Source organism: Nasonia vitripennis, chromosome 4 (genome assembly GCF_009193385.2).
Source record: "Nasonia vitripennis strain AsymCx chromosome 4, Nvit_psr_1.1, whole genome shotgun sequence".
NCBI classification, from domain to species: domain Eukaryota; kingdom Metazoa; phylum Arthropoda; class Insecta; order Hymenoptera; family Pteromalidae; genus Nasonia; species Nasonia vitripennis.
In genome coordinates, this window is record NC_045760.1 from 30,621,216 (window position 1) to 30,633,927 (window position 12,712).

General features: G+C 37.9%; 6 protein-coding genes across 7 annotated transcripts; 5 read left to right on the forward strand and 1 right to left on the reverse strand.

The window, feature by feature from the left end:
• The first annotated feature begins 357 nt into the window (after positions 1-357).
• Positions 358-1,408, forward strand: LOC100679879 (putative odorant binding protein 62). Its single transcript, XM_031930800.1, has 5 exons — positions 358-637; positions 719-785; positions 848-939; positions 1,040-1,142; positions 1,213-1,408. The coding sequence occupies exons 1-5, from the start codon at positions 584-586 to the stop codon at positions 1,308-1,310; spliced, it is 414 nt and encodes a 137-aa protein (XP_031786660.1). The 5' UTR covers positions 358-583; the 3' UTR covers positions 1,311-1,408.
• A 502-nt stretch (positions 1,409-1,910) lies between these two features.
• On the forward strand, positions 1,911-2,627 carry LOC116738566. Its single transcript, XM_032599343.1, has 2 exons — positions 1,911-2,107; positions 2,167-2,627. Exon 2 carries the CDS (start codon positions 2,178-2,180, stop codon positions 2,535-2,537), a length of 360 nt encoding a protein of 119 aa, XP_032455234.1. The 5' UTR covers positions 1,911-2,107; positions 2,167-2,177; the 3' UTR covers positions 2,538-2,627.
• Positions 2,048-4,991, forward strand: LOC100114222. Of its 2 annotated transcripts, XR_004344885.1 has the most exons (9): positions 2,048-2,959; positions 3,027-3,105; positions 3,185-3,276; positions 3,354-3,456; positions 3,549-4,038; positions 4,168-4,249; positions 4,341-4,432; positions 4,514-4,616; positions 4,718-4,991. XR_004344885.1 is itself a non-coding variant. In XM_001606428.6 (8 exons), the coding sequence occupies exons 4-8, from the start codon at positions 3,988-3,990 to the stop codon at positions 4,822-4,824; spliced, it is 435 nt and encodes a 144-aa protein (XP_001606478.1). In that variant the 5' UTR covers positions 3,027-3,105; positions 3,185-3,276; positions 3,354-3,456; positions 3,549-3,987; the 3' UTR covers positions 4,825-4,991. The 2 variants fall into 2 exon arrangements, 1 of the variants encoding a protein (XP_001606478.1); XM_001606428.6 differs by lacking the exon at positions 2,048-2,959.
• A 34-nt stretch (positions 4,992-5,025) lies between these two features.
• Positions 5,026-6,209, forward strand: LOC100122167. Its single transcript, XM_032599344.1, has 4 exons — positions 5,026-5,523; positions 5,601-5,692; positions 5,767-5,866; positions 5,941-6,209. The coding sequence occupies exons 1-4, from the start codon at positions 5,499-5,501 to the stop codon at positions 6,045-6,047; spliced, it is 324 nt and encodes a 107-aa protein (XP_032455235.1). The 5' UTR covers positions 5,026-5,498; the 3' UTR covers positions 6,048-6,209.
• A 690-nt stretch (positions 6,210-6,899) lies between these two features.
• LOC100679743 (putative odorant binding protein 58) lies at positions 6,900-8,115 on the forward strand. Its single transcript, XM_003428115.5, has 5 exons — positions 6,900-7,054; positions 7,184-7,262; positions 7,338-7,429; positions 7,653-7,752; positions 7,834-8,115. The coding sequence occupies exons 1-5, from the start codon at positions 7,001-7,003 to the stop codon at positions 7,935-7,937; spliced, it is 429 nt and encodes a 142-aa protein (XP_003428163.1). The 5' UTR covers positions 6,900-7,000; the 3' UTR covers positions 7,938-8,115.
• Positions 8,097-12,703, reverse strand: LOC100122137 (G-protein-signaling modulator 2-like). The gene is made up of 2 exons (XM_032599339.1): positions 11,102-12,703; positions 8,097-10,635 (listed from the first exon to the last, which is right to left on the reverse strand). Exon 2 carries the CDS (start codon positions 10,624-10,626, stop codon positions 8,830-8,832), a length of 1,797 nt encoding a protein of 598 aa, XP_032455230.1. The 5' UTR covers positions 10,627-10,635; positions 11,102-12,703; the 3' UTR covers positions 8,097-8,829.
• Between the last annotated feature and the right edge of the window lie 9 nt (positions 12,704-12,712).

The window sequence follows — 12,712 nt, forward strand, 5'->3', positions numbered from 1 at the left end:
CAGTCCTGCTATAAACGGATTATTTGTTACAGATGAATCGAGATGGCACAATTAATGAATTTAATAATTATTCCCTTGGAGTTGAAAATATCGATTCTCTAAAAGCGTATTTTCACCTTACTCCGAGGTGCAAACATATGGGTTAGCATATTGAGCAAAATAATTAATTATTATAAATAAAGTCAATACACGAACGTTTGTCATTTTACAGAAAGTCGGAACATCGAAGAAAAGGCGAGAAAAGTCTTAAACTGTTTTTTGAAAGCTGGAGAATTGTTGGTGCCTTATTATTAGTATGCATGTAACTCAGACTTGATTTGTAGACTTATCAAATGTATCAAATCAAAAAAGTTCGTGTCCTTGCGACTCGATCAATGTCTAATAAGCATAAAGTCGCTTTTTATTGCATTAACTCGTATTATAGTGCAGCATTCTTAATTTTTTGAAACGATAAACTGCTAAAACTTTCTCAAGAAATGTTAGAATGACGTACATCAAAAGCTCGGCGTAATTCAGCGATTAGCGATCGCGCGGACAGAATAGACCTGCATAGCAGTCGTTAGACTTGCTTCGTTTCGGAAACATGAAAATATACGTGATTTGCGTCGTTGTTTTTTTCCTTGCACCAGCTGTTTTTGTGAGTGTGTTATTATTACTGACAATACCATTATTCGAATTAATTATCACTGTTGCATGTCCCGTACTTGCATATTTACAGGCTAGCTTTTCTCCGTTAATAGAAGATGATTTTCACGCTTATGAAGCAGATTGTGGAGCGAGTGATGGTGAGTCGATATGAGGATTGGAAGCGATTTTAGTAAATATTTAAATTTTGATAATTTAACAGAGAGCATCGAAGCTGCTAGACGAGCCAGGCAACTACCCCAAAGCCCACAAATGAACGCGTTCGCTTTGTGCATGATGCAAAAATACAAAGTCGTGAGTGTTTTACTCATTCTTCAATGTTATTAATCAAAAATACCATAATACAATGTAAGTATCGAGTTATTTACATCATCATCTGTTTATAAATATTCAGATGGCTGCAGATGGATCCGTTAATCCCGACGTTCGGTCTTACGGAATCATCACTGACGGCCCTGACAATACCTGGAGAGTTTCTGAACATTGTAGAACTTTAAGTAAGTGTAATACACGAAGCACTACTTGATGAGTAACGGAACAATTAATTTGAAATTTTTTAATTTTCAGATGGAAACAGCGCCGGAGAAACCGCGAGGATGATAATGAACTGTTACCTGGACAATAATCAGTTGGTGATGGGCTTGACTCCTCGAGTTTCCGCTTGAATACTAAATATATTTTGTTACGCACTTGATTGTTATGAATAATGCAAATGCTCTGTAATAGTAAAATTTCCGGCTTTATTAAATATACGTAAGAAATATGTTTTATAGCACAGTGTGGCTAAAATCCGCTGTTAAGTCACGCCTAACCTCACGGTGCAGATAAGGACTACTTTAGTCACGAATCGGCGAGACTTGCGGATTTTAGCAGTCTGTGCTATACAATTTTATACGATACTCTTGACTTTCGCTTAGACTGCGCCGTGTAAAAATGAACCATTTAAGTCACACGTATGGTAATATACTAGAAAGACCCACGTTTTGCTCCTGATGATAAGCGAGACAAAAGTAAATTTTTCTCAAAAATTTCTATAAGTAGAATCTTCAATATGTATTGTTTTGTCATATATATATATATATATATATATATATATATATATATATATATATATATATATATATATATATATATATATATATATATATATATATATTATATATATATATATATATATATATATATATATATATATATATATATATATATATATATATATATATATATATATATATATATATATATATATATATATATATATATATATATAGCCATTGATGAATATAAAACATTGATTGCAAGCGAGAAGATTGTAAAGTTGTACATAGACTGAAAGGGGGCGCAACTGTAGTTTACTATATACAAATATAGTAAGATGATTGAGATGCAATCAGAGTCAGTCAGTGTCCGCATGACTCTTGGATTAACCCCAGTATTACAGTAAAACACTGCACAAAACAAGGTAATCTCGGTTCAGAAGACAGAAGCTTACTTTATCCAATAAAAAAATCGTCTCTTTAGCAATAGCAACTATGCAGTCTCCCTTTGTCGTGATACTGTTTCTCGCATTCGCCCACCATGCAACTCCTTTGTTCAGCTTTCATGTCGGCTCAAGAGCCCCAGAAGACGTAGTATTTCTGAATTTGACCGAAACGTTCCAAAAGGAAATTGGTAGGCCTACGTACTTCGTTAAAACCTACTCCGGCAACTCGAAGGAGCCGTATGAATTGACAAGTGTTAAAGTCACACCAGTGGGTCGCTACTGCTTGGCTTCCGCTGGAATAGTAGCCGGTGGACCTGGACACTCGTTCTTTACTATCGGCTACGCTATGCCCAACAACCTGATGGCCTATGGGTTCAATGTGATTGCTTACAAGAGAATTAAAACGTAGAAAATGTTTAGATTGTAGGAAAATGTGCTATGGATATTTTTACCACAAAAACTTTTAATAAAATTTGTACGAATATTTTTAACAATGTAATTTTATAATTTCATTCGCCTCAGACTAAATTAGTATCATGTTTAGATAATAACGAAATTATCCTTTACAAATTAAACAGACAATTTACACACTACACGAATCATTGTACATATACATGGAGCGATTTGCAACGTCAGAAATCCGGAGATCCCCACTCGCACTTATAAAAGCTTAGTGTATGCGGTACAGCCCATCATTCGTCATTAGTGATTAGCAATCGTCTGATCGCAACAAGTCAGGGGTATACATAGTTGATTTTTTTTTTGCTCTACCGCAACAACATGAAAATATACGTGATTTGTGCTGTGCTTTTGTTCGCACCAGCAGCATTGGTGAGTTATCATCAATGTTATTAATCAATTTTATGAAATTAGTAACGATTGTACTATCGTTTTAAAGGGTCTGTTTTCTAATGGAATTTGGGATGTTTTACATGCTAATGAAGCAAAGTGTCAACTCAATAGCGGAGCAAGCGATGGTATAACTGATGAATTTCAAACTGAACATCCAGAATAATTTGTTCATATTTATTACATAATGTTGCTTTGAATTAACAGCAAGTATCGAAGATGCCAGACGAGCTAGGAAACTTTCCGAAAGTCCAGAAATGAATGCCTTCGCGAAGTGTATGCTGGGAATATACAATGTTGTGGGTATTTTACTAACCATATGTAGATTAAATTCACTATAAACACAGTCGAATGTGATGGATGTGTTTTTATTCAGATGAGACCTGATGGAAGCATCAATCCCGATTTTCAGTCATACACTGTACCGACCGATGTACCCAATAATACCTGGAGAATTTCTCAGAAATGCATAACTCTGGGTAAGTTTATATACAAACGCTAATAATTACCACTAAATATATGAAACAAATTATTGATAATATCGAAAATGTTTTCGACTTCCCGTCTGAAGGTGGAACTGATTCCGGAGATACTGCGAGAAAAATCTTCAACTGTTATACTGAGAACAATCAACTGGTTATGGCCTGGACACCTAAAGTGTCTGTTTAGTAAAATTGACAACAGTAGCAACTGTAACAATCAGTTATTCTTAATAATAAATTCAATTTTCAGTGCAAAAAAACTTCTATAACTATATTCATCTTTATGCTATACCAATTTATATTTAAAAAATAAGAAGTCCTCTTATCTAATAAATAAAGTTTGTATATTTACAATGATTACGGAAACTGATGTTTTGTATCAGCGATTCGGACTTTCCCAATACAACTCGAGTATATAAAAGCTCAGTTTACGCTGAAGTCTGCATCAGTGATTGGCAACCGTCGGACCGTAACATATCAGCCAATACATATTCTGTCTAGTCGATTCTTTTGCTTTACTGCGTCAATATGAAAATATACGTTCTTTGTGCTGTACTTTTCTTCACACCCACTGTATTTGTAAGTTATTTTTATGTAATACTGTTATTTATGATGAATTAATACTTAAATATTGAATCGCTCACTTTTAATACAAAAAAAAAACTTTCACCAGCATAATAATAATGATTATATTGTTATGTTATGCAGGGTATCTATTCCTCTGCAATTTGGGATGCTTTACTTCATGCTAACGAAGAACCATGTGGACGAAGTGCAGGACTAAGCGAAGGTATATATTACTCTCAATTTTCAAATAAGGTACTTTTAAAATATTTTTTTTTTTTAGTTTTTTACTCATCAGTAATGTTTCAAATTTACAGAAAGTATCGAAAGTTCCAGACGAGCCAGGTATCTTCCCGAAAGTCCAGAAATGAATGTATTCGCATTTTGTGTAATACGAGTATTAAATATCGTACGTATTTAATTATATTGATGCGAAATATGGAATATAATTTATGCGACTCTGATTATAATATTAAATGATTTTGTTCAGATGAGCAAAGATGGAAAGGTAAATCCCGACATTGGATCATACCTTGTTCCGACTAACACACCGGATATTACAAAGGTAATTTCCGAGAAATGCAGAACTCATGGTAAGTTTTAATATCATTATATTATGAACGCACATCATTACTGAATACAAAAAAAAGATGAAATATTTTTAACACTACGTTTTGATGTTCTTTATCCATAGTTGGAGTTGATGCCGGAGATACCGCGAGGACAATTTTGAACTGTTATCTCCAAGCAGATCAACTGGTCATTTCGTTACCCTCAGACGCGCAACTGACTTTTAACTAAAATTGTAAATAAACACTGCATTGAGACACAAGTCCGCGAGGAGGTGATCCACGAAACAAGTGATATAACAACAAGTTGATATCAGCGAATAAAATCATAATTCCCATTGAGTGACAATGTTATATTCATCGATATGATTCAGAATAAATTAATTTTTAGTACAAACATTTTTTTACCTTTTATCTTCTAACTACTTAAATGCACATTATACGGCAATATTATAATTAAACGCTCATATATTTACACTGGAGTGATCGAATCATAAAACAAACGAATAAAGCGAAACTGTGTATTTCCTTTTAATTATGCAACACGTGTTTAGATAGTGTCACTTCCACTTATGCCGAATGGAAGTATAGTGTGTGAAATGCTCTCTTTTTTTCTCTCCACACATAAAAACGCAAATATTATATAAGCGCCGAACATTTTAATTTTAAGCCAGTGATTCGCGTAAGCTCGATTACCGAAGAGGCACACGACTATCGTCAAAATGAAATTTTACGCGCTTTGCGTTATCTTGCTGTGTTCGTCGGCTGCTTTCGTAAGTTAATCATCTTTTCTTAAACCTATAAATAAATTACTAGATTCTATGCATTTTTTCTTATAATTTTTATTCAAAGGCCTTGCTTGAAGCGAGAGTCCGCGATTATTTATACGAATACCAACGTGACTGCATGATAGAAAGTGGAGCTGATACTTGTAAGTGCGATGTTAATTTGTAAAAAAAAATACATATTTTTCTGTTATCTCATAAAAGTGTTGTTTTTTTTTATTAGCCCTCGTTGCAGCTGCTGATAGAGCTAGGATAATTCCCAATGACGGGTTGTTAGACACATTCGCAATTTGTATGCTCAAGAAGTACAATATTGTAAGTTTCATATTTTCCATTCATAGTTCGCAAAATACAGATTTACGAGAAAAAAAACGTTTTTTGTTTAACAGTTGCATAAGGATGGCTCAGTCAACCAAGATCATGACTCGTACACAATATTCAGCGACAATCCGGATGTATACCGAATATCCGAAAGATGCAAGGCCAAGAGTGAGTATTTTACTAAAAGCAAAGTATTTCAAGAAGTTGTTTTTAATTTTATTCATTTTCAATTTGTTTTGCAGTTGGTAAAGACGCTGGTGAAACCGCGAGAAAAATTATGAATTGTTTTGCCGAAGATGGGGACTCGTTGCTGCCTTACAGTACTCATCCGCCTCCCACCCCCTGCTAAAGATGAAAAGTCGAATTGTCAGTGGGTCCTAAAAAGTGTTTAGTCTACTACTAAGCAGTTTTACAATTCGAACTTCTACCAGGGATATTAATGTTTAAAAAAAAGAAAACATATGTAAACTATAAGAGATAAGAATAAAAAGTTGGAACAAACATCAGAAAACTTTGTTAGTTATATTCTATTTAAAGTTCTGATCTATTATTGTACGCCAAAATACATCATCCAGTACGTATTTCCATAAAGGTTGATGAAATATCACCGACACGTAAATGCGTTATAGGGATCTACACAGACGTGTCAAATCGGAATTTCCGCACGTGTGACAAATATAATTGTGACAATTTATTACCAAAAAATAACAATATTTTACCAAAAATATACTTAATAATATTTTTTTTTATCTTTAATTTTTATTTTCATAGCGGGTAAAGACGCCGGCGAAACCGCAAGAAAAATTATGAATTTTTAATATGTTAATATTTTTCGCTCCTGATCGTCATGCCCCACCCCCTGATAAGAAGTTTGTGTATGCGTGCGTCCCGAACGATTTTAATATTAATAAATTAGTCTACTAAACAGTTATTTTAAAAATGAAAATTGTGTAATAAACTGAGAAATAAAAATAAGAATATCATTTTTTTCAATAATTGTCGACCGAACTTAATTAAATCCATGATTTCCAAAAAGGCAAAATCATAACAAATGTGTTACACATATATTAGTGAGTCCGATAAATCAAAACTTTGTAAGTTATATATTCCGCAATATTGAGATTAGTCAGATAAAGTGCCGAATTATTATTGTATGCCGCTATCATCCCGTATCCCCACTTTCACTTTCTAAACAAAAACAGAAGTTACGCTTATAAATGCGACGTATTCTGCTTCATCCGCCAGTGATAAAATAGACTCCATTACCATAAACCCCTGAGGCTTGTTTTGATCATCTGAAAAATGAAGTTTTTCATCAGCTGTGTTCTTGTTATCTTCTGCTCGTCTTCTGCTATTGTGAGTATAATCGTGAACCAGAAATAAATAAATGAGATTCGATATCTATAATTCAGAAGTTATAGAACAATTATTATCAAAAAATATAGAGGAAAACGTATTTCTAAACTGAATAAATTAATTTTGAAGGGTTTGCTTTCTCACGAAGCCATCCTGAGCCTACAAAGGGACCAGGACGATTGCGTCAGGGAAAGCGGTGTTACTCGGAGTAAGTGTCAACTTTTTGAAATTTTCAAACTCGATTAAAAAATACAATTAAAAACATACTTTTGTGCATCAAAAGGTACCGTCGAACAAGCCCATCTCGATCGAGTGATACACAACGACGAGAATATGGCGAAATTCGCAGCCTGTATGCTGAAGAAATTCAACGTCGTAAGTAATAAAAACTAAATTACGATTATACAATCTCGACATTGCCAAGGATAAGGCTCCGGCTTGTTCAAACAATCAAATACTCCGGAGTTAGTTGATTTTTCTTTTTCGACCAAATACTGATGTTGTTTCAACCTTTCGACACACTCGTAACCGTCAACATCGTCAATGACACTTTAAGCAATAAATAATCTACATATTTTTTATGATAAAAAAATTACAGATGTCTGACGACGGAAAGATAAACGAAGACGTCTACTCGTACCATCTCATCTCCGACAATCCAGCGATGTTCGAAACCGCCGAAAAGTGTAAAAAGCGAAGTGAGTATATGTGTCGCAGATAAAAAGAAAAATAGCGAGTAACCATGTGAGAATTCGTGACGAAACGTGATAATTTTGCAGCCGGCAGTGACGTGGACGAGACGGCCAGCAAAATCATGACCTGCTTCCTAAACTCGGACGTGTTCGTCCTTGATCCTTACATCGGAGTGCATAAACGAGCTTAAGTTTTGGAGCTGAACATGGGAAAAAAAACGTAAATGTGTTTTTTTGCATTTTGAAGTTTTTTTTCGAGGAACACTATTTAATTTACTATTATCTTGAGATTTAATTTCCATTTGAAACTGAGAAAAATTATACGTAGTTTCAGATAAAGAAATATAATAAAACTCTCAATTATATTTATTTGTTATCATTAAGTTTACAATTTATTTCGCTTTTAAATAATTAAACATCGACGAAATTGAGTTGATTGACATATCCGCATGTTACATCAAATTAAAAACTGCGTATACGTCTATTCCATGCGATGGTCTTTCCCAGTTGTCGATTCTTATGTATTACATCAGACGAGATAACTGTTGCTGAGAGATACTTGTGTAAGACGAAACAATATGCTGCTTAAGTTTTCATACTATCGTTCGATAAAACTAAATCTCCTATATTTATATACATAGCCCGATATACTTTTTAATATCAGTTGTTCGAGGCGCGATTACAAGACGATTTCCAGCTTATTTTATATATGAGTCTTAAATAAAGATATTTTTGATCAATTCAATTCAATTCAAACTTATCATTTAGAATTCTTTAAATTAAAAAAAATTGAAAACCTCTCATTCTCAGTGTAAATACAAGCAATATGCGTTTCATGGCGCAGAGCAGCTATTTATTTCCGTCGCTCGATAAGTAGGTATATCAATCTGCACACGCATCAAAGTCTATACACGCCCATGAAAAGGGGGAGAAAAGCGCCATCGATGCACGATAAATTATTCGATTAAAATTAGAGAGAACGAGGGGGCTCTAATGTGTACACTGTCTCTCAAAGGCTGCTCTGCGTTGAAAATGGAAGACAAAAAAGAGATTTTAATTTCATTACGAACAGAAGCCTAAAGGCTATCTATGACGCTGCAGCTCGTCCGGGCCTTTGGCGCGCTGGTCCTCCATCCGTCCAGCCTGGAGCCTCTGAATCAGCGCGAACAGATCCTCCTCCGGAATGGTAGCCCCGGACGCTGCGTTCTCGTTGTTCTCCTGGTCATCATCCTTGAGTCTAGGGCAGTTTGGCAGTGTGCTGCGCTGATCTTCGAGCCTGTAGCTCTGGCACCTGACGAGCTTCTCGAAGAACGAGTCTTCTTCGACCAGGGACTGGTTGGACGATTCGACCGGCGTCTTTCTCTTCGTAGTGTTGAGCCCAGGCAGGTAGGGCAGAGCTACTCGTTGTTCGTCCATGCGTTTGCTCTGCATCCCAGCGATCAGTTGCATCAGATCCTCCTCGTCCTTGTCCTTATTACCTGCCTTGTTCTGGTTGAGCGAGCTTTTTTTCTTCATCTGATCATTAATTCTTCGGCTATTCTTCGCCTTCTGAGACATCTGGGGGGTCTTGCCGGCTCTGAGGCGCAACGGCTGTTCAGGTACCTTAGCCTTACCATCTGGCGTAAGCTTCATTAGGTCAAGATTTTCCATACTCTCCCTGCGGAGTCTGTACGTTCTGGAGGAAGAACCTGATGAGCCTGAGGTATCGTCGGAAACAGTGTTCAGGACGTTTTCCTTCTCGTCGTCGATCTTCTCGATGCCCAGCATTTTCTGGAGATTCGATACGTTCATCTGAGCGGTAGCTTCGCCCATACTGTCGCCCAATTCGCTGGAGATCTGAAGATGCAGTTTGGCGTAGTAAAGAGATTGCTCGTAATTGCTTACAGCAGAGTAAGCTTCGGTCAGGAACCAGCAGCCTCGACCCTCGCCGACCCTATCCTTCAGCTGCTGGGCTATCAGGAGATGTCGCAAGTAGTATTCGATGGCTGCCGAATAATTCTGGAGCTGAACGTAGGTGTTTCCCAGAGAGTAGCAGGCCTGAGCCTCGAACGCCTGATCTCCGAGCTCTTGCGCGAGCATCAGTGTGCGCCTGTAGTGCTGAGCTGCTTTCTCGAACTCGCCGAGGGAAACGTGGGAGTTTCCGAGTTTGTTGCTGGTCCGTCTCTCAGCTGTCTTATCGCCGAATTGTCGGGCGATTTTCAATCTCTCCTTGTAGCAGCTGATGGCCTTCTGGAAGTCACCCAGCAGATAATAGGTGTTTCCCAGGTTTCCACAGGCTCTACCTTGAGCTGCGGAGTCACCCAATTCCTTCATCAATTCCAGGTTCTCTTGGTAGTTGTTGGCGGCTTGCTGCAAGCACTCCTTGACTTCTTCAGTGCCCTGGTGTCCAGCTCGGCTGCTTTTTTGTCCTCTGGCGAGATACACGTTTCCCAGGTTGTAGAGGGCTCTGCCCTCACTCGGCTTGTCACCTATTTCTCTGGATATCTCGAGGTGACGTTTACAGCAGATCATTGCTTCGTCGAATTGGCCCATGGCCTTCAGCGTGATTCCCAGGTTTCCACTGGACTCTGCCTCCCCGAGCCTGTCTTCCATGAACCTCGCGAGGGCCAGGTCGCGCTTGTGGAACTTCATGGCCATCGCGTAGTCGCCAAGATTAAAGTAAGCGTTTCCCAGTTGACTGTAGATGTCGCTGAGAATTTGCAGGTCGTCGGTACCGGCTTGTAAGGCCGCCTGGAAAAAGGCTACTCCAGCTCCAGGTTTTCCCGCTTCGCAGAGACGTTCGCCCTCTAGAGCTAGTTCTAAGCACATGTTGGTGTCGCTACAGCTCGTCTGGTTCTCGGTAGGAACGTTTTTTACGCCAACAGTCGACGACATCTTCATTACTCTGAGCTGAAATCAAGTGATAAGTTACACAGTTGTGCTTATACCTAATTTTTGAAAAGTCATAGCAACGCGAGTGCGAGACAGAAAGGGAGTGAGTAAAACATAGATCCCGAAGGAAATAAATGCATAGCAGGGCCGCGAGAAAGAGAGAGAGAGAGAGAGGGGGGGGGGGGGCGAGAATCTTCTGCAGTTATAGCATAGAAGTCTGCAAGGCCGAGGGAGTCAATATAATCGCGCGTGTGTAAGAAGACGACGACGGTGTAGGCAACAGATGTTTGTGACAGCTACTTATAGGCCGCATATAGGACACTTCGGTTCTGTTCACGTATTCACAAGAAAATTATTAAAAATGATTAAATACATAAGCTTTTAAACGACGGTTGTGTATAAAAAACCTTGAGAAAGAAAACAAATTTCGAAACAGTAAAAAAGAACGAGCAGTTATTTAAAAAACTTTAAATACTGTACTTACACTCAACGAACGACTTCCAAAAAAGCAATCTTCCTCCCAACTGGATGCCGACGTATAGTCAGTTCAAAAACAAATTTCACAACACCAAAAAATCGTCCTTTTAATCCAAAATCCATGCAAAAGTAGTCGTTGTCTTGACAGCATTCCAAAACACGCTTCGCCCACGCCAAATACCGCGCACTGTTTTGCTCGCGGGCCTTAGGCCTCCTCGAGGCTCAACGGTAATGGGGGGAGCGAAGACGCGCGCTGATTGGCCGTTGCCAAGCAACGGGGCTAGTGCCCGCGAAAGCCGTTGGAAAATCACCTGACGCTCCGATCGTGGTGCTATATACATATATACGGAAGCGGGGGTTAATGTTTTTAGGATATTCGAGGAAATAGCGTGGAAGGAAGTTTCATTCTAGTATAGGAATTTCATAGTGGGAAATGTTACTATTCAGCTGTAAGCAGGACTTGAAAACAACATGTAACAATAGCGCGTCTTGAGGTAGACCGAATCGATTTTGTCTCCTCTATATTAGAGCACCTGTTATTCGGCTTCCTCTCCTCTGCCGATATGGTGGTGGCAAGCAGCTTGAAATTAGGGTAAGCGGGCGTGTTGACCTTGCCTGGTGGATATTGGAGGTCGGGAGTGCATATACCAAAATACACTAAAATTTAAAATATGCAACGTCGACATTGTCAAAGATAACAAGCTCCTCCGCCTTCTTCAAACAATCAAACAATCCGGAGAATAGTTGACATTTAATTTCCGAACAAACACTGACATATTGTTTCAAGCTTCAACTGGTAACATCGTCAATGACACTTTAAACAGAAAATTTTTGCTTCTTGTCAAAACATGCGCAAATAAAAAACTGCACATGTCGGACTATGGATCAATAAACGAAGACGTCAACTCGTGCCATCTCATCTTCGATAATTCGTCTATGCTCGAAACCGTCGAAAAGTGTAAAAACCGAAGCGAGATCTATTGCAGATAGAAAGAAAAATAGCGAGTAAACATGTGAGAATTCGTGACGAAACGTAATTATTTTGCAGCCGGCAGTGTCACGGACGAGAGACTGCCAGCAGAGACATGACCTGCTTCTTAAAGTCGCACGTGCTCATCATTGATCCTTACATTGGAGCACATGAAAGCGCCTGACCTTTCGGAGCTAAAAACGCGTTTTTAAAATAATTTCTGGCATTTGTGTAACAACAGGTTTTGTAATATTTGCGATTATGTGTGTAGCCAACGATAATATACAATCTAATTTAACTGATTAGCATTTTTATCATTATGTACAGAGCGTTTAGGACAATTATGGTGGATAAACTTAAATTTGATGGTATACATTCTTCCGGACATAATAACGAGTTCGTGACTGCTAATAGGATTAAAAGAAAAAAACACCGAGTTAACGACTTTGCTAATTGGACGATCCATGTCACGTTGAGCTTTGCACTGAGTGAATCGCAAAATAATCCTTACATCTATCTAATTATTTTTTTGTTTTGCAAAAACTACATAATATCAATTTTGTACGAAGTTCTCGTCAACATTCGACCTTCGATGGACTTTCCCAGTTGTCGACCCTGGATAGGGGAGACGAGATAAATATTGCATAT